General features: G+C 41.4%; 1 protein-coding gene across 1 annotated transcript in view; it reads right to left on the reverse strand.

Moving 5' to 3' along the window:
* Positions 1–1,634: 1,634 nt before the first annotated feature.
* Positions 1,635–22,097, reverse strand: part of LOC127363532 (cytochrome P450 26B1) — a 36,478-nt gene continuing 16,015 nt past the window's right edge. The window contains exons 2-7 of the mRNA XM_051400077.1: positions 18,733–18,957; positions 8,911–9,029; positions 8,241–8,397; positions 7,782–7,937; positions 5,912–6,196; positions 1,635–5,461 (exon numbers count right to left, since the gene is read on the reverse strand). Of these exons, the coding sequence (XP_051256037.1) occupies positions 5,069–5,461; positions 5,912–6,196; positions 7,782–7,937; positions 8,241–8,397; positions 8,911–9,029; positions 18,733–18,957 (1,335 nt within the window). The 3' untranslated portion in view covers positions 1,635–5,068. The remainder of the gene's footprint in view (positions 5,462–5,911; positions 6,197–7,781; positions 7,938–8,240; positions 8,398–8,910; positions 9,030–18,732; positions 18,958–22,097) is intronic.

Raw genomic sequence — 22,097 nt, forward strand, 5'->3', positions numbered from 1 at the left:
TCCACCTAACAAATATGAACATTAAATCTTAGTAACGTCAACAATACTGAAAGCTCAGCAGAAGGAGGAGGTTGGGGGTGGTTGAGGGAGCAAACTCCAGAGTAATGTTGAGAACTAAGATTAGTGAACGAGCTGCATGAATGCGATGCTTTCTGGTATTTGCTAATAACATTGTACTTGCTGTTCGATATATTTTATGTCATTTCCAGCAAAGGGGTGTTTTCCGTTTAAAAAGTACAAATGGGTACACAACCAGCTTTTAAAAGTGGCCCTGGTTATGTTTCCACTCTGATATGACTACATACTGGTTTGTTCACATGACAACAGAACCCGCAAACGGATTCAGTGTGGACCAAAAGCATCCAATATGACTCGTTGGTCGGACGCTCACATACAGTTAGGTGACGTGTCACACCGTCCTCCATATAAGGGGTAATTCCATAGTCATTTCTGGGTATTAATCAAATGACATTCCCTATATTAAGAGGGATTAACCTGTCAGTTTATAGACCAGCAGGTTGGGACACTTGAATAGTGTGCAGGATCTTCATTATTTTTCCTATGGTGGCTTTTCTGATGCACCTGTCCTCATAAGTGCAGAAGTTAATCTGTTCATTTGTCTGTAAATGAGTAGTTTAGGCACAGTACTGCTGGGATTACTGTAGGTATCCACTCAATCTAAACATTTAGTCTTTACATTACATCTTTGGGAGCTTTGAATCAAAGTCTCTGTGAGAGTTATAGGCCGTTGCTTGGAATTAGTATGTTCATCAGCTATCAGCTCAGCCTTCCTTGGGAATGTGCACATTTGGAACCTTTCTGAAGGATTTATCATCACTGCCAAAGTCGGAAATACTGTACAGAAGGTGAGGTTGTAAATGTCACATGTATGAGGGATATATAATGTTCCACTTGAGCATCAGAAACCAGACTCAGAAATTAACAGTGCTTTTTTTTTTTTTTAAATAAATCAATAATGTTAACGTTGACACGTCAATATTGTTTTAGCTGCATAACTGTAACCATACCTCGTGGTTGTCATGAGCAGATATTACTGGAATTAATATTTAAACTTACAACCTTAGCAGGTGGGTGTATTAAAAGAAATGCTGTTGATGGAGTGCCGCGTCTCTGCAGAGTTTACTGCTAATAACAGTTTATTTAAACTGATGGAAAGCACCTGGTACTTGTTCCCAGCTTTCTGACCATTCTGATTTACATGTTAGTGCTTTCAGTACTCCGAGCTTGTTAGCATAGGCAGGCTGCCTTCCACCTGTTTGATTTGCATGCTGAATGTGCATACACTTTTTTTATTTTTATTTGTGTTTGTGAGCTTATATCATGTGGTTTGTAAAGGCACACAGAGTTTCTTTCACAGTTTAATATTGATGCATGCTTTAATGATTCTGGAAGGGGTTTGGATAGCTGATATTGGTATCTTATCAGAATACAGTGTCAAAAGCCATGACACATGATGATGCTGAGTTTAGAATCCATGTTGGTGGTGCTATTTGAATCAATCTTCTATTGTCAAGCCGATTTACAGATGTAGCTATGCCAGTTTTGTTTCATTTTTCTAACCATTTTATAGCTAGCTAGAAGAAGAGGAGAGTACAAAATTCACTATTCCGATATCTTTTTACTTTATAGTTTATTACAGGAGTACATTTAACAATCACGGTAACAAAAAGGAATGGAAGAAAGTAGAACAAGACATTCATATTTAAACTAAATGAACATTTTTTTCCTGTAAAAAGAAATACAAATATTATGTACAGATTGACATAAGACAGGTTCAGAGAAACCAACAGGTGACAGGAGGGGGAAGTGTAGTCGCATGGCACTTAAAAAATAGACATACCTCGCAAGTGCTTTCTGTTTTCCATAATTAATATCAATAAAATGCAGTGATAATAAGTCTGAATAACAAAACAAATAATAATTATTACAGTAATCAAATCAACAATATTAACATTTTAAACACTGTTTACAATATAACTGAAATACATAACATTCTAAATACATCCAATATTTACCAAAGATCTTCTCATTTAGGCTAAAAACTCTAAATCTGTAATAGAATAAAAAATAGCATTTCAAATATCTTATAACAACAATATTAATCGTACAATAACATTAATATTAGGTTATTAGTAGACGTAAATAGCTGATTTTTTCCCATGGCTTGCTAAAGAAAGGAATATTGTACAAATTAATATACACTATAACCTATTAATGCTCTTTTTGCTTTCACAAAATGCAATAATTTTAATCAGCTACATTATATATATATACATATGTGTGTGTATATATATATATATATATATATATAAAAGGGGAAAGAAATAGCAAATCTCACTCGATACAAACTATTGCAATCTAGAACTCTCAATTAGAAAATGTACACAAGAAAAGCAGCAAAAAAATTATATTTTTATATTTTTTTAACATGAAGAAATCAGTGGTGTGGTTGGTAGAAAGAGTGAACAATGTCTAGCACAGGCAGAATCCATCTGGAATGCTATTGGACAACAGGATCGTCCAATAAAAAAAAAAAGCCCTCTGAGCATGATCCTGCCCTCCCCTGAAACCTCATTGGTCCTTCTCTCTCAAGTTTCGGGTTTGGAACTTAGAACCGTGGTCAAGGATTCTAGAATGTCCAAGAGTTCTGCTAACACGTCCCAGAGTTCCGTTGCAGAAGCTCTCCATATATGGTAAATAAGAAAAACAAATCTTCTTCTCCAATTATGGAACACACAAAGCTCTGAGAGTTCTGATTGTGCAATCACCTCAAACAATAAATCTCTTTTAGCTAATAAAGTTGCTTAAACCATGGAATTTATATTGTTTTGCATTCTTAGCGTTGATTGGAGGAGCAGCAAGACAGAATGTCACCTTCTCCACAGAACTCAAAATGGCTGCCCCAAGGAGACGGTAAAAATTAAAACAGCACACAAATAAACAAACACAGAATGACAAAGCAACACTCAAGCAGCATGTATGTAGGTCTTCTCCTCTCCACCTCCACCTATCCCTCTGTCTTTTCTACTAGTCCAGCTCAGGAAGGTGCAACACTTCATGAGAGTGATTTCTTTTTCGTATCCTCGTTGCGGGATAAAGTCACCGTTCGAGAGAGTACGATCTCAATGCAGCTTGAAAGTGTAGTTAATGTATCAAAGCACAGGTTCAGAGGGTTTACAAAGCAGACCTGGACCTCATTACTGATTGACCTCGATTCAGTAACTTTTATCTCGTGTGATGCCAATTGGGAATTCCTGTAGGTTGATCCTGCTTGCAACACCAAAATTGCTTGCTTGGGGGGATACAAAATGGTTGCAGAAGTAAACTGAGAGCGCTATTGGAAACCCCTGATATCTTTTTGTTTATGTGGACAGAAAGCAAAGCAATGGCAGCTTTTACAAAAGTAATCAGTCCAGCTCTGAAACTACAACAGCGAGTAAGTGACATTATTTATGTGCAGTCAGTCAGAGTTAAGTGTCAAAAAAGTAAAGGCTTATTCATTATTCACCACAATGTCTACTCTGCACCTGAGTTCACACACCACCAAGATTACTGGGATATGCTATATAAGCAACATTTTGAGCCAATGTTGGTGGGCAACGTGGGTAATGCAAGAGAGTAATGCAAAGTTTTCACTAGAGATAAAGATGTTAAGACACAGTAGGATGACATAGCCTCTAAATCCTTTTTAGAGTTTGTATTTTGGAAGAAAGAGGACTCATTTAAGTTTGAAGAATGTGAAAGCTATCCTGATGTTATTAATCATTCAGCAAGGATATACTTCCTTAAGGAGTATCCTGAACAGTTACTTAATCTAAAAACTCCTGTTTTCCTGTCTTCTAAACCGTAATTTTAATTCCACTCCTCTTTTACTCAAATAAAAGCTCTGCAATTCTTACTCTTTATGTTCTCTAAAGCTTTCTCTATTGTACAATGCATGGATGGAAGACATATGGCAACTGTTGTGTTTAATCAGTGAGGATCATAAAGTTTAGAGGCAGCTTTGTGAAAAAACAGCAGGAAAGGTCATAATATATTGAACAAATTGCCCATTTACATAGATTCAAAATGTTATGTTTTCTGCCCCAGTGTGCAGCCAGTATATTTTCCCGTCAGAACATTTCTAAGCACAGCCCTTCACTTCCTGAATTGATACTTGACCCTCATTAGCAGTATAAATTTAAGACGGTCAAATCATTTACTGCATCATGATGTAGTCGACTTGAAGAAACGGTGGACCACCAATCTGAGTTCAGCAACACAGTGTAATTGTGCCACAACCTGCAATGTGCTATGATCCTTTTGACTGTATCTGTAAGCTAGTAAACAATTCAAATCTTGATGGACCTTTGATGGAAAACACAAAGCCAGTACTGATTTCTATCATTCTTTCAAATCTTTTTCAAATAAACAGAAAACATGAGTTGAAACTGGGTGGCACCGTGAAGAATTCTGGCTAAAAATGCACACATTTTGACCAGGAAATCTACAACTTTCAGTCTATATATCCATCTCTTTTACCCTGCTGGACAACTGAAATGGTTCACTGCATTTGATTAAGCATAAGCAAAATGCTAAAATATCATATTCTTTCATCCTATACCCTGTTTCATCCATCTTTCCTTCCTCCCACAACCGTCTTTTCTTTTACTTTTCTAATTTCAACACTTCATTTCCTCAAAAGTACCACCATACTTCTCTTTCTCCCATTGTGCACTACCCACATTCTCTTTCAAATTATATTACATAGCTTTTTTTGTACATACATTTTGTTTGTATATTTCTTTAAAAAAATACACAGAATAGAGCATAATTAAGAACTTTTTTGGCAGCTTCTTCCTTTCTCAGAGGAAAGTCCCGATCATCATCAGCTGTAACAAGAGACGAAGACTTCTGCTTTTCTTTTAGTCTGAAAAGGAACCTCCAACTTGGCAGAGCAAAGGTGGAGAAGAAAAAATAACTCTGAAATTCTTTCTTTCCTTCCTTCAATCTTCTCCCTAAAGACTTTTTCGATCACTCACCCCCCTACTCATCAACTCTCTGCCCTTCAAACAGTCGCTCCCAGTAGCTCTTCCGACTTGGCCATGATCTCATTCTGGTTGGAGTCCAAGCCGTAGAACTTGACCTTCAGCCCGTCGACAGGGTGGACCACCGGTACTGTGACCACGCGGGGGAACTGCCGGCTGGCCAGCTCAAAACGGCTGGTGCTGGCCAGCTCAATAGCCAGGATGCGAAGGAAGAGGGTGGCAAGCTGTTTGCCCAGGCAGGACCGGACACCACCGCCAAATGGCAGGTAATGGAAGCGTCCCTCTTTGTCTTCTCCCCGCTCCTGACTGAAGCGGTCAGGATCAAAGGCATCCACATCCTTGAAGACAGCTGAGGTGTCGTGGGTGTCCCGAATGCTGTACATCACACTCCAGCCCTTTGGAATCTGGACTCCCTGGAGACAGAAAGAGAGCTGATTTGTAAGGGTGCAATCGCGACTGCAAGGGATTTGGAAGAATGTAAATCCAGTCTTGTATCTCTGGCTAAGCATGTAGGACTTTTCTGAAATTTTAGGTATAACTTATCTTCTCTCATGTTCATACCAGCTATGAATACAGGAATGAGATACTCGAGTGCCCATCAATCCTTGTCTTTAGGAATAGTTTCTTGTAGTTTGACCAGACTTTCAAAGTTCTTCATAAAAATCTTTGAAGACAATGTTCTAACTGCTCTTTACTAAACCATTTGTTTGAAATGATATTGCATTTTTTTGTTGAGAGTTAACTTTTTGGGTATTCTCCTGTATTATAAGACTATGTTCTTCTTCTTCTAAATAGAACTCACATTGCATAAAATAAAGACAGAAATTGCAGTTTAAACCAGTACTCATTACTGGCCTACTCACGTCAAGTTCGAAGGTTTGCATGGCGGTTCGGTAGGCCCCTGAGACGGGCGTAAAGAGTCTCAACACCTCCTTGATGACACAGTCCAGGTACTTGAGGCTCACAATGGTGTCCAGCCTCAGCTCTCCTTCGGGGCAGAGGCAGCCATTGTGGAGGAGACCCCTGGCTCTCAGCTCCTCCCTCAGGCGCTCCAGGACGGCAGGGTGGCGGAGGAGCTGCATGATGAGTGAGGTGCTGGCGCTGGCCGTGGTAGCGAAGGCAGCAAAGATCAGTTCGATGGTCGACTCCTGTGGGATGACAGAGAGGCGAGATAGTGTATCAGTGTGCAGGTTCTTAAAATTTGTTAGACTAGACACTTTCCAAATACTGCCTCTAAACACATCTCCCTACTACTCACTATAGCTATTCACTACTTAGCCGGAGTTGGGAAAAGCCAGTCACTGATATGGAAAGTAAAGTGTAATTTTAACATGAGCACAAACTTACACTGTGTGCAGGACTGTACTGAGGGCATATGAGTTGATTTGTCTTTACTTTGTGGGCAAGCCAACTAAATTCTCCCTCAGCTTCTGATGGGCTAATTGCTTGTCACTTGAATAAAGGGTCTGGAGAGTGGAAATATAGATGGTAGTATTATGTGCTGAAGGATGAAGGTGGATATTAGCCAAATGCCAAACCATAGCCATGGATACCGTTTTTTGAAGGTGGTAGAAATACAAAATACAGAATTTATGATTGAGGAAAACTGATTTTCTCACCATGTATGTTATATAGTTGTCATCGGAATTACGATTTATTCTTTTCAAAATGTGAAATCGTTTTTGTCAATAATTATTAAGCCAAATTGGGAGCAAACTCAACCTGGGGCTTCAACCTTACTTTGGGCACAAATCCGCTACCCCACACCTCAAGCTTGCCATTTGTTTCGTAACGACACAGAGCCAAAAAAAATGCCAAAAAGCCAGTGCATAATAAAAGTATGTTGTTTTTAATTCCTGAAAAGTAGCGTGTTTGGAAATATGAAGTCCGTACCCAATAACAACATTTAACACACTGTGTCGGGCCCATTATTAAGGTAGTGGAATAAATAACACTGAGGCTGGGCAGCACGACTCTCATTATAAACCTCTCATCTGCCATCATCTGTGTCAAAACACATCTCTGCCTCACCCTATGTGTGTTATATATGCGTGCGTCAGAAAACTGCAGGCGAGTGCTTCAGCCTGGGCCTCTGCGACAGGGCCTCCCCAGTTCACTTTGAGTGTGTATTTATATATGTGTGTGCGTACAGGAGGCCTCTTTCAGACCCCTAGCAGGGGGAGTGTTGACTTATTTTTGGCCCTGGACTTAACCCAGAAACCACAGAGAGCGAGAGAGAGGCAGAGAGAGTTGAGTTTCCACAGAATTCCTCAGAATTACTTTAATAGGTAAATAGAGGGTGTGTCTGTCCATGAGTGTATGTGTGTGTGTGTGTGTGTGTTATACTGTTACTGTCGGGCATCAGCCTAGCATCCCTGCAGTCATATTTTACATAAAGATGTGTATCATAAGTCACTCTCATTGCTTTTGACCCCGCGATGATTTGTTGGAGAAATTAAGATAATTGTTGATGTGTATGTGTGTGTGTGTTCAGTCAGCCAAGACAGGTACCCTTTGGCAGCACTCTACTATGTAAACAGTGAGTGTGTTCATCATGTGAGACTGTGTGTATGTTATAACACATACGCATCAGAGTTGGTGTGTATCTGTACTGTATGTGTTAACGGTCCCATGTCTGATTGAGTGGCTTCTTGTGCGTCTGGCTTCTCTCCAGCGCATGTTTGCACACCCTCTCCTCCAACTCGGGTGATTTTCTGTTTACGGATGTGTTACCTTCAGTTCCTGCATGGTGAGCTCGGTGCCGTTCTCTTTGGCACTCTCCATCAGGACGTCCAGCGCATCGCTGTAATCCTTCCCCTGGGAGCACAGCGGCTTCTCCCTGATGGCCTTCTCTATGCTTTTCTGCAGGGTGTCTCGTGCACGGATACCCTGCAAACACATAGACAAGGAATTGTAACACTATCCTACAATGAGGTTATTACTTTTAACACATTTTCACCAAAAGATGCCAACATTAGTCATTTAATTTTTTCATAATTTTTATGCAACCAAACATTGATGCTGAGGTTTATGTTCCTCTTGTGATGTTGAAGACATACAAAATGCCTCAGTTATAGAAAGTAAAGTAAAAAAATAGGGTGAAAGCACAATTAAGGATACTCATTATTCACCGGGGGGTTAACTACTGTAAGTAAAGCATCTAATAAAGGAGTAGAGGATGTCAACACATACCTTCCTGTAGCCGCTAAATGGCAGGTCTATCGGCAGGCTGAACAGGTTGTCAACAAAGTCCTGGAAGGTTGAGAACAGATGCCTCATCTCCTCCTCTGACACCCTGAATCCCAGCAGCACTCTCACCGCCATCGTGAACGACAACCTCTGGCTCTCCCTGTGGAAAGACAACCAATCAGGACCTCAGTTGCATTCCAATGATAATTCCTCACTTGCATTTATACGCTTTCTTTGTAAGTGTTCTTGCACCGCAATTTCAAGCAGGCTCAACTTATTCTTGGCAAAGGAACTGGTGTTATACAGCTGTTGCAGATTAAATTTCGCTGATAGTGTTTAGCTTTATGCTATGGATAGCAACTGATAATGACCTCTGCTCTCATGCTTTCTTGGAACAACGGTGATGTTTCAGCACACAATACCGTTCTACCTCATTGTCATTTAGGTTTACTTCCTTAGGTTATGTTTCTTCTTGCAGGGATGTCATTTCTAATTGTGATGTTTCTACCATTGTAAGGTTTCCATGTCCTGTAATGGTGTTTCTATGTCCTGTAATACTGTTTGTACAATATTCAAACATACTATAAAGACATATCTACCTGCAGAGGATCCTATTCCCAATTTCAAGGTACAATAACAATGGCATTTCTGTTCTCTAGGACCCTTGCTGTACCTGTAGACGTTGATGGGCTCAGGGTTGGAGCTCCACACCCGGAGGCTCTCCTGGATGACCTGCTGGATTTTCGGAAGGTAGGACTCCAAGGCCTCGTGGCTGAACACTTTGGCAAACACCTGGAGAGACAGAGCAAGAGGCATATAGTGTCATTTAAAATGCAGAATGTGACTCCACACGTCTGTTCATGACACATTCTGTAGAGACCTGGATTTTCATTAAGTGCCCATAAATATTAGGACTTGGCACGCAGACAGGAAGAAAGCATTCAGAAATTCATTTGAACCAGTGCAAGTCTAAGCAGGGGACAAAAGCACTGATTAAGCAAACAGACTGTATATGCCATACGTCCCTTTTACACTGAGTACAAACACGCACACAAGCAGAATATCTTTAGGAAACCTCTGAGCGTGGCAAATCTTGACTGACAGGGTGTGTGAACAGATGGAAGTACAAGTTTATTCTGCTATAATATTTACATTCACTAACTCCACCAAGGAGGTTTTTCAGTCCCATTTGTTTGTCCGCCTGTCAGTTTGCAGTATCTCAAATCGCATATAATTTGGTGGAAAAGTTCAGGCAAGGGGCAAATTGATCCGTTTTTGGTTTCAATGTGACCATTTATAAAGCGCTCTAACTTTTTGCAAATAACTCCTAAAATGTGAGGTATGCTTGGTCAAACATATATCTTTCTATATAGGCAATTGTTTTCACCAACTCCAACAAACTTGAAACGTCTTTATCAAATTTAGTGCAGCACGTATTTGGATAACACCAAAAACAAGAGGTATATGTTTTTGTATTATATCCTTGTAACTGGCATGATCTAACAACTCTTATAACTCTTGAATAAACTGAGCAATTGCAACCAAAATTAGTTGACACACGGCCATTTTAAGGATGGACAAACCTCCAAAAGGTAATGGTATTTCGCCTATGAATGGCACTTCAGCAGTATAAAAAGTGGCTTTAACTCAGTGGTCATGAGTCTGACTCATTTGACATTTCGCACAGTGGATCCAAATTTTCTAATATTAGCCTTCTTTCTCTCTCCTGTCATATCTCTGCAACATTTTCTATCCATTAATCCCCTTCTTCTCTCTCTTGAATTACCTAGACAAGACTTTCCATCATGTATTCATTCTTATTCATTTTCAGTGATGCCCATTTCCCTCTTCATCCCCAAATTCTCTCTCTCCCTTTCTCCCCCCTCCCTCTTTAAAGTGACTTATACATTGTGGAGGTTTTCCGCTGTAGTCAGCAGAACTAGAATGACAGACAGAAAGAGCAAGAGAGAAGAGGGGGGAGAGTTAAGTCTTTCCTGGCTGCTCGTAGTATTTCTGAGTATGAATCAGTCACCAGTCGTCAGTGTTGTTTGGACAAATAACATTCCATCTGATTTAACCTCCAAAACTGCCTTTAAAACAGTCTTGGAAGTGATTTAGAAGTGGAGAACATTGGAGAGGAGAGGAGAAGAGTGAGCGGATTGGACGAGAATAGGGTTTTTATATTAATAAGAATCAGTCACTAACACTTAGCTTTATTTGGATAAGTAACATTCGTTGGCGTTTAACCTTTACCGCGCTAAAGGTTGAGCTTTTTAGCAATGGGGTTTAAAAGACTACAGTGTTCAAACCATAGAGGACTGTCTTATTCTTTAAATTAAGTTTCACAGAAGTTACAATATTAGCTTTTATTCAATCAGTAATCGCAGGAAGGCAATGCAGCACATTGTCAAGCAAGCTCAGCGACTGGTACCGTACACATGTTTTGCATTTTCTGCGCAATGAAATGAGACTGGAACATTTAGACAAGCAAGTTTTGTATTAGACATGAATACTTCTGTCTAATGATCAGTGGCTGGTCAATCAGCCTCTCAAATCACTTTAAGAGCCTTACGATCGTTTTAGAAATGCTAGTTAAGATGCGGGTTGAACATCGAATTTGGATTTGTTTCACTGTATTAGATTCTTTCCTTTTTTTGTTTATTTTAAAGTACTTTTTGTGTTGTTTTTTATGAGCTTTTTCTTTATTTTCTAACCTGCACAAACTCATAATTGCATCTTGTTTGTGGTTTTTTCTTAATGTACTTTATCGCTGTGGGTTCTTTTTACGACTTTCCTTCTACTGTGATTGAACTAGAACTGAACTTCTCCTGGATTTGAAGCACATCATGCACAAAGAAAATGACTTTACTGTGTATTTGACACTGAAGTAACATAAAGACAAAGTGTTCCTGCTTCTTTTCATTGAGACATAATGGAGGCTGAGAGGAAAGAAAGGAGCTTCTAGTGGGATTTGAGCCCAGGCCAGCGAGGGTACATGTGGTTCCTGAGGTCGATGTTTCAGCCACCAAACCATCAGTTTGGGCACTTGTACACTTATTTTGTCCTCTACCTCATTTTCCTCTCATTTTCTTTCTCCTCTGTTGCCCTCTTCCTTCTCTCTTTCTCATCGTTCCTCCAAACCCCACTTCCCTCCCTCCGTCGTCCTCAGAATGAATGAACAATAGTCCACTGAGCTGCCGCTGTGTGCACGAGAGTGTGCACATGTGAATTACGTGTACGCACTGTATGGGTATATACAGTATATGTGCTGTTTGTGTGTTAGGGAGTGGTTAGCGCAGATCACAGAGCGCCTGGAGACGTTAGCAGCGCTACATTTCCTCTGCTGCCGCACCCTGAGGCTGCTGGTCACAGATCAGTTTACATGACCTGCTCTCCAACCCTGACCACAGGGGATTACATACTATCTGACCTCAAAACTGTCTGAGGAGAAACACAAGGCTGTCATGGCCTTTCTTTTGTCTGTTAGGCAGTCGGTTCAGTTAGTTTGGGGGTTGTTAATGACAACGTGTGATCGATTGGACACCGTTCATTCATCCATTTTAGGTGTGTGAGGATGTGGTGGATTTGGATGACATTTGGAGGAATGATGCATCTCAACACGGTCTTCCAGTATTTTCAAAATTACATTGATTGTGCCATGTAGGTCGCTATGGTTAGATGCTACTACAAAGTCGCTTTCTTCCTGAAGACTGACCCAAAAATAGATGTCTATTTCTGCCTCATTTGTTTATCATTAAATTAGTCAAACATTTAGTTGGTTACATCAAGTAATCTCTTGTCAATTAAATAATCTGACTGATTACTGATTACAGTCATTTATTGAGTTATTTTGTCAATTACTTGTGTGGTCATGTGGTCAGTTTTTCAATCATTTGTTTATTTTTAACATCTGTTAGAGATTTACCCACTCATTTGTTCAGTTTACAGGTTTCTTTATCAGTAAATTGGATGGTAATTGGTTGGTTAATTGGTCGTTTGATTTGATTCAATAAGCTATTCTACAATGGTTTCTGCAAACATGTTTCAGAATCAGCAGGATCTTCAGCACGATAAAAAAAAAAAAAAATGAGAAGAGAGACCCAAATGCGATTGGGCAAAATATTCGTTAAGCCAAAGGAGGTTGTGTAACGTTGTGAATTAAGCTATTTAACCCGTCTGCGCTGCATTATGCATAATTGGTCAATTTGGGTGAGTACTTTGCCTCTTCCTACACACACACACACACACACACACACACACAGCAGGGTTGAGCTACTGTAGGACCAGTGACTCAGTCAGTCATTGTGTGTGTGTGTGTGTGTGTGTGTGTGTGTGTGTGTGTGTGTGTGTGTGTGTGTGTGTGTGTGTGTGTGTGTGTGTGGGTGTGTGCCCAGACGGACGGGAGGCCAAGACTCTGAAAGGTAACTATAGGTCAGACAAACACACACATACTCAGACACACATGTGTATGGTATCTCCCTACACGGTCTTTGCTGCCAATCAAACACAGTTTTTTATGCAGCGTCACTCTGGGACGTTCCAAGTTCCACACAGGACGGAGGTGGTGGTGGTGGTGGGGGGGTTGTTCAGTACAACAGTCATTTTGCTGCACCACAAAAACGTGACTGTCTTCAGTAGCCTGCAGCGCAAAGACAGGCTTAAAGACACACACTGTCACACACACACACACACACACACACACACACACACACACAAACACACACACACACACTCCCAGACTCCTACACACACACTGATATAGTCACAGACACACACACACACACAGAGAGAGAGACACAGTCGTCCTAATAACGTCCATATGTCTTAAATTATGTGAAAGTGCTGCGAGCTGCTGGTTCCACAGACATGTAAAGACTCCTTTATTCTTCTCTCTGCCCTCCTTCTCTCTCTCTCTCTCTCTCTCTTTACTCCCACCTCTTCCCGTCTCTCCCGGCCCCTTCATCCATCCTTTTTTTAACATACTTTTTATTCCTTTTCTCTCGTTTCCTCCTAGTCAAACAAGCAGTCCATACGTCTTCCCCTGCTTCTATCATCACTTCCAATCAGAAAGGGATTGCTTTGTTGGCGAGCTTAAGCGCTTTAGATGTAGAGCTCAGGGCAGCCAGGTGAAGTTCATGTTACAAAAGAGGTCCCACAGATTATGATCTCTATCTAAAGTATGTTACAATCACACGAGCAGTAAAAAAAAAAAAAACACAACAACTTCTTCTTCATTTACGTCCACAACTATTTCCTTAAGATCTTCAGTATCATCGGGACCTTTAAGTGTGAGGAACATGTATTTTTAAGTCAGGGGCAGGGAAGTAAGGGCTGCATTAAAGTATAATTTTGCAATACTGGCTCTTGAGTATATCGATTTTATGGGACTTTTACTCTATTGTATATTAAATGGAAATATATTGTACTCTTTTCTCCACTAAATGCCCCTGCAGTCATTGGTTACTCAGCAGAATGAGCCTTTACGTGCAAAATATTGTACTTTTTACTCCACCGCATTTATTCGACATCTTTACTCACTTGTTTCTTTGCTGTTTTTAAACATATAACATATGATCAGCAAATTATTTTTTAATTAATAAAATGCTCTATATATTAAACAATGCAGCAGCATTTGAATGAGTTATAATTTGATCTACCTCAACCAGTTACAACATTAAATGCTGCTCACACCATAAGGCATCAATAATAACATCCCAATAATATAATATTAGAGAGGGGACATGCATTTACTTTTTTACATTTCTTACTACCACTTAAGGTAAGAGTAGTATTTGAACTGCTGGATATTCTCAACCAATACAAGAGCAGCAGGTGAATTGGGAATATAAAAGTCAGCTGAACTGCACCCATTAGTTTTAATTTAAAACTGAAGTGTACAGAGACTTCAGTCAGAACTGAGTAAAGCAAATAGAGGATGGACATAATGGGCTTCAGCTCAGTTAGAATTGGCAGTGCCCTCTACTGGTGATGAGCAGAAGAGCACAGACTCACCATCACACAGAGAGAGAGAGAGAGAGAGAGGGTGAGAGACATGAGGGACAGCACATAGTGAGAAAAGGAAAGTTGGATTGCATTGCACTGCATGTAAAGGATACAGAGAGAAAAGGTTAAAAGTGACACTTAAATTGAGGCAGAGGTCAACTTAAATCCCTCCACATGTCTCTTTCACTCCTGTCCAATCTGTCTCACCCTCCGTTTTCCCTGCCCGTGTTTCTCCTTTGCCTAAATTTAGGGATGGAGGGATGGTTCCAAAAACAAGAAAAACAAGGGGGAAGGAAAATGTGGAGAGGGAAGGAACGAGAGAGAGAAAGAAAGAGGTGGGATGAGGGAATTTAAATAGCGGAGGAACAGAGAGTGAGAGGTATGTCAGAAGGGTGAAAATAAAGAACTGGCTGCCACTGTCAACAGTAGTGTGTATTTGCATGTGTGTGTATGGGCCTAACTTGGATTCACCCAGTGTTATTTCAGTATAGAGGGACATTTTTTCCACTGCAGGTTAGGTAGGGCTTACTGAGGCCACCTCAGCATGTTTATATGGTGGGGCAAGGTAAGGAACGGGTCCTTAATCATCATATATTTTGCTTGTTGTGTACAGCTGAGGGAATGAAAGGTCAAATGTACTTTGCTGAAAACTAAAGTTAGTTCTGTCACCTCTTAGCAAACTGGTCCTGAGTTTGATCCCACACAAGGTCAACACATCAAATCGGAACCTTTCAAACCCCTTATCGAATCTATTTACAGGAGTTTAGATCATTTTAAGCAACAATTTGAGTGCACACCTGCCATTAAGACTTGGTGTGCAAGAACATTGTTGAACATTTTATAACTAAGACGAGACATTCAGTTTTAAAGCTGCTATAATCAATATTTTTATATCAGCAATGAATCATGTGAAACAATCTACACCCAACTTTGCAAGTTCCCCTGAGCTCTGTGGGCCATTATACTGGTTCTGCAACTGTTTCGGTTCACTCTCAGCACTCTGGGACGACTGAATGTGATTTCAGTTGGACCAGATCCCAATACCTGAATTTGCATTCTTTTGTCATGTTCATGCAGGTTTCAGCAGTCCAAGAGTTCATTAGAAAACCCTCATGCCCTGCCTGTCTGACTATTATTGCCTTGACAAACCATAGACCAAACCCAACCAAACCAGAAATCTGTCTATAGAAATAAAGTCTTGAGGGTTGCCTAGGTGCCAATAGGAGACTTGCTATGACTAACTTCTGTTGCAAATTTCAGGCAAAGGGCGAAAACACTGGTTCCAAACCTCAAAACACGTCCAACGCCCAACTCACGAGCCCATCAGAAAACCTGATACGGTGACAAAAGTCATAAACTATGTCTGTTTGCAGCAGAAATACATAATGTTCAATGTTGTTTTCAGACAAGGATGATGTGTAAGCCCTGGCTGGCCCCGTTTGGCCCTGATTGGCCTGTAGTGGAAAACCAGGCCGCTGTGGCTCTTTTGAGGGAGTTAGTTTCCTAGCTTAACACGGGGTTATATGGAAACTGGCTGGCTCTGTTGATCCACCAAAGGCTAATGTGCTGTGTGAAGATTGTTTTTCCGTACAAAAACCCACAAGGAGGACCGACACACACACACACAGAGGAGCAGTTCTGGTCCAGTGGGTCAGACAGTAAGCCAGTCTCTCATTCTTTCGCTCAGTTGATGTTGTTTCGCTTCTGTCTGTTGACTTAGTTTTATTACCCAGAAAACAAGAGGGAGTGCTGCCAACCCACACACACACACACACATACACGCCTACATAAGCCTCGAAAACTGCCCAGCTGACCTCTCTACCCTCCTCGCCATTCTCTCTCTCTATCTGTCTCTGTTTGTTGACCCTCTTTTGCACCTGTCAATCAATCAGTGTGGGCGGGATCACACCTCCTTTTTTGAGGTTTTCTGTGGCTGGCACTCTTTTCTTTGACTGTTCATCTTTTCTAACAGTGACCTTTCTTCTTCTTTGTCTTTCAAAAAAACAAAAACTGGATGTAAAGGCTGATCTCCCATAAAGAGAGCTGCTAGCTCAGTTTAACGTTTCTCGGGGCATCTCTAAAAGGACAGACTGAATCATGTGATCTTTTGACCACTTCCAAGAGCCTGACAGGAGAGTGAGAGTGTCTGATCGATAGAAAAGCTTTTCAAATCTATTTACATTCTGTTTTAATGTTTCACTTTTTGAGAGAAAAGGTGCAGAGAATGAGGACTTTCTACTCCTTGGATTCATCTCAAGGGAAAGTTTCCTGGACAAAACTAGTGTGAAAGTGTGCTGTATCTTCAAAAAGCCTTTTTCCAGAAACAGGTGATGGAAAAAGAGCGGGGTCTTATATTGGAGCCAATACGGTACTTCAAAATCAAACTGTAATATGAGGCTTCATTACTTGATGTCTGTAGGGAAAACCTCTTTCCTTTTTGCCCTTTTGCCTCTTCAGGAAGGTCAGAGGTCGTGGACAAAATGGCAGCAGGTATGAGATTGCTTGTCTTGCTCAAAGGCACCTCAGCAGTGTGGTTGCCCAGCAACACAGGGCTCAAACCCATGACTATAAGCAACAGTACCGACCTCCGTCACTGTATCTGGCTGTTTGGGTCGAGAGCAGGGGAATGTTCAGGTGTGTGTGCACATATGCTTTCGTGTACTGTTATACGTGTGTGTGTGTGTGTGTGTGTGTGTGTGTGTGTGTGTGTGTGTGTGGGGCCACCACAGAAAGCCCCTCTTTGTGCTGTGTTGGAGGCAGCCTCCCTAATCAGGGGTCATTACATGAGGTTAGTGCAGGGGTCTCCAGGGAGAGGAGAGGGGATCAGAGCCCAGATTAGACCCAGCCGACCCTTCACTGTCCCGGGGCACCGCGGTAACGAAACCTGACCCCGCCTCCAAAACCCCTCCAAAAAAAAAAAAATCTCCCTCCTTCCTCTACCCCTCCACGGAGGATCCAGGGAGAGAAAACTGGAGACTGACTTACAGGAAAACACACCAGACCCTGCTCCTCGTTCCTCTCGTTCTGGTCCTTTGTGTGTGTTTATCTGTGTGTATATGAATGAGAGAGAGAGAGAGAGAGAGAGAGAAGGTATGTGCCCCAGGGATAACGGCATAATGGGAGGGAGAGGTAAGTGGCTGATTACCTGAAATGGTCCTGGCACAGAAAAGAGAGAGAGAGGAAGTATGGAGAGACAGAAGGTGAAAAAGAAAGACTGAAAAAAAAGGAACAGAAAGAGAGATATAATGGTCAGAATCAGGGAGAAATTAAGCAGTGAAGATGAGAAAAAGGAGGGCGGGCGGGCATTGAGCGGAGTCCCTCTCTCTCCATGCAGATGAGTGGAGGGAAAGGATGGAGCGATGGAGGGGTCGTTCTCACGCTTCAGTAGCCAGAACGCTGCAGATAAGGCCGAGAGGACGGGATAGCTTTACACTGATACTCTCTCTTTCTGTTTGTGTGGAAGAGTGTGTCCTACCTTCCTCATTGTGCAGCGAGTGACTCCAGTGCCTTTGACAAATGTGTGTGTGTGTTGTCTCTGCTGCTCATTCCAGAATGAATTTCCAGTATATTTGCTTTGAAAATCCACCAAATTAAGATATTTTAACTGAAAAACATCCCATTATTGCGGCACATCAGTAAAGCATTGAATAGAAATATCTAAAGGTGGCATTAGACATCAATTGTTTTATTTCCAAGTATTATTTCATTTAACTTTGTCTAGAATGTTACCATAGCAGACAAATTCAATTGCGGTAATTTGTTTTTTTAACACATTTTTAAAAAATTAATCTAAATGAATGTGTTCATTTGACATGAAACTGGTATGGCAAGGCATTTTTTCAGATCTAGATCGGCCTCTATTTAAAAAGTGGAACACAAGAGGTATTTGATGCTCATGTTTATCCCTGAGAATTCTGTTCTTAAATTCTTGTACAAAATAATACGGAAGTCTGTTTCTGTGCGATTACCAGCGTGGCTCTCACAGGACTGTGAGTGCTTTTCACTCCGACATGCAAAAGTATAAAAGCAGTTGGCGTCGATGAAATTTATTACAGAGCTGTCTTTAAAATACCAAAGAAAACAGGCAGACAATGTCTCTCTACAAGTTCCCTGATGAACGTTATTGATGCTGTAGCCGGCCTATTTGAAGTGCTGCAAATGCAGGCTGCCATTAACAGTGATGGAGCAAGATACAAAATTTTCAGAGCCACGTTTTAACGCTACAGAGATGAGTTTTGGATCAAAAGATCAGTGGGAAATTCCTTTAACGTTGCTGCTTTTAATTCATATATGAACCTTGTACTGTAGGAGGTGTTATATTACATATTTTCAAGGTGGGATTGCCTGCATGACTTAAGTTCGCAGAACACTCATGAGCTGGAGTGCTCAAAGAAGGGGCTCATGTGTCCGTTTTTCCCCCCTTCCTCACCCTCATATCCCCACCTCCAACATGTGCCTGCATGTGTGTTCATGTCTTTGTGTGCATGCTGACCTTCCTCCTCTTGCGGTGGATGTCTCCGATGCTGTTGGCCAGTGAGTTGGGTCCCAGCAGCGTGGCGGTGCTCTGAGGCCAGTCCACCGTCACCAGCGTGTGCTCGCCCATCAGCACCTTGCGCACATTCTCGGCGCCCGTCACCCGGATCAGAGGGCGGCCCAGCAGGTGGGTCTTGAACACGTTGCCGTACTTCTGCCTCCGCGACGCATGGAAGCCCGAACCCTAGACAAAGGGGGACAGAGAGGAGACATACAGATTAATGTTGGAGCTCTGCTAATGTGAACGAGAACACAAATTCATTACGGGACATCGTGTGTCGACGATGTCCGTGAGTTACGATTCTAAGAGCTTTTCATTGGACAAAGAGTGTGGAAGGATTATTAATCAATACTTAGGTTGCTTCACATGAGTGGATTTCTAGTTTTTAGCCATTAAACATCAGTCCAATATCAACTATTATTAGAAAGCTCTGCTTCAATCACCTGCTTTTTCAATGTTTTATGTAATTCTGCATATTCACCTCATAAAGATTTATATTTATGTAAAAAGACGCATAATTAAAAATTGAAAGCCTGAAGAAAGTGTGAGGAAAAATTATGGGGTGGTTTTAAAAGGATGTCTGGGCAGAAGGAGACCGTCAAGGAAATGATGTGAATTTTGCTGAAAGGTGGAATTTCCCTTCTCTACCAGTAGAGATGAATGGCAGAAAGGTGTGAAGAGAACATTATTCCGAGGAAATCCCCAAACACTCCACCCAGTTTAGCTGAGGTTAGAGAAATGCTTTTCCTGTCCATCCAGTTGATTTTATTGTTCTTGTCATTGATCTCCACTCTGTTCTGCTCTGTTTGACTTTGGCACAGGAAAACCGGAATGGACCAGCCAGAAATTTGAGAATGAACAAATGAGGGGTCAAAAAGCTGACGTATGTAAGATATATAATATCACATCACCTGCTTGAATGATGATCCCCAACGTCATCATCATTCTCCTCGACCTCACCATCACCATCATTAAGGAAACGATGCTGATGTTATTTTGCAAAACCGGACCGAAAACTGACCCGAACCTTTCAAGTTTAAGTTCCGCAGCGATTTTTACAACTGTTTTTTACGCTTGCTATTAATTTAAAACAGCCTTTATGATCTGACCTTCACTCCAGCTTTGATCTTCACCTCTAAAAGCTCTGAGTAAGTATTTTTTCTCTCTGTGGTTTGGGGCCCAAACAGACCATTTCTGGTGAGTCCCCACATGCTAAAAGTTACTGATGTTTCCATCATCTCGGCTCCCAGAGCAAAAGTAAACCTGCAGACTGCAGATGTTTAGGAAGCCCGTATACACCAGGTTAATTCAATGAAAACCTATTTAGGATGCCTTTAGGATGTGATCTGAGTCCAGCTTTAACGCAGACAGATAAAGAGTTGAGGTCAAAGGTTCTCAAAACATTTGCAGCTCAGGCTTCAAGTACAGTAAATGAAATTTCTCATCCAGAAGGACCAGAGCGAAGGAATGTAAACAGATCTTGATGCGCTTCCTGAGGGATTTGATCAATTTCAGCCTCAGTTCATTCGTTTCAGCTATAGCCTCCTGAAACAATGTGTATATGGGACACAAATATAAATCTACAATGTATATTTGAGTGTTAAGAGATACTTTAACCCCTCCTCTACATCTTGTTGCAGGATGCACATCACGGAAGGTTTTGACCACTTTAACTAGATAACTAGATTTTTTTATTTAAACACTTTTTGGAGGACTGAAAAAGATCTTTTTTCCTGGTCTGGTAACTATTTTACAACCGCTTAGATTTATTAAGCCCCAGCTTGGGAACAACTGGACACTTCCAGGACCGAAATTAGCATTTAATAAGGGGAATAACCTATTTTTTTCTCATTTTAATTCCAGTTCTCCAACTATTTCTTGAAAGCTCCTTTTCCCATTGTAAACACTCACTGTCTGCTAGGAGATCAGGTGTATAATGTTTCCACTTCGGCTGAAATAAACAGAAGAATAAGAACCAAATGTGTAATTTGCGTGAGCCATCATTCCGTTGGCTGAAAAGGAAAAGACAGAAACTCAACTTTAATCTACAGAAACTCCAAGGAAGAGGACGCGACAGTTGATGCTGGTCTAGAGGAACTGGAGCATAGAAACACAGCAAAGATGCTTAAAATGCCTTGTAATGCTTCAAAACCTCCCCGCTGCAGAGGATACAGAAAGCCCCTTTTTCCACTCTAGGACCCACCAGGAGAAGCCCTACAGCCCATTCTGGGCCCCTGCCCCACGGTTTGGGCAGCCTGGCTGTCAGTAAACCCCCAGAGGACCGGAGCTGGAGTCAGTTAGTGAGCTGACCTGGGTTCAGCTTTGACGCTGACCTCTAAACGGTCCGGGTCACGGCAGAGCGAGAGGGAGCCGACCCCAGAACTGTAAATGGGCTGTTTGAGTGAAAAGAATATATATCAGCCCGAGGGCAGCTTACTGTGTTACACACACGCACATATCAGCTCACGAACCAACACTCGCAGACAAACGCATCATTCACACACTGTTGGACACACACATACAGGAAAAACACACATGCATGTACACATACCCCCAAATTCATAAAATGCACAAAAAAAACGTGAAAAGCAAACAAACATGCAGAGGCCTAACTGCAAATTGCCGTGACAACACTAACTGGTTTGACCCCAGTTTACTCCTGGGGAAAGAGATATGTATGACTGTGAAGCACACACACACACACACACACACACACACACACACTGGTAACATATGTAAACATAAGTGCCAAAGAAGCAGTACTATCAAGTGCCGTAAAACAGTTTGGTCCCGCATTTATATGAGAAAGTTTCCTTCTCTCTTTCTCTCTTTGAGTGCTTTTTTTTTTACAAAATTATACATAAGGGCAAACCTTTCTCTTTTTTTCCCTTTTTATTCTGCCGGGAATTAAGATTTAGAGCTACTGTAACCGTCACACTGCAGGAAACCAACAGAGAGAGCTCCTGAGCGTACATTTAAGTGTGTGTTCAGGGACTAATTTTAGCAGGTACTTTATTTCCTGTTTGAGACACACCTCTCACAGAAGTGGTGTGGGAGTGCGAGAGTGTGTGCGCACAAACACGGCTTCATCTTTTGCAGCGTTTATCCTCGCAGTGATTCTGGTTTACGGTGTAATTTGTGGCTGAGGGTCCCGCAGCGAAGCCTTGATACATTTAATACAATCAAATCAAAAACTGCTTCATTCGCCAACAGCTGTTAAAATGGAAACCAACTACCCGCTCGGTTGCTGCAAGTCGCTCTGAGATAAACCAAATATGTACAGAAGCTGTAGATGTGGCGCTGGAACTATAAGCCATTTACAT

Source organism: Dicentrarchus labrax, unplaced genomic scaffold (genome assembly GCF_905237075.1).
Source record: "Dicentrarchus labrax unplaced genomic scaffold, dlabrax2021, whole genome shotgun sequence".
NCBI lineage: Eukaryota > Metazoa > Chordata > Actinopteri > Moronidae > Dicentrarchus > Dicentrarchus labrax.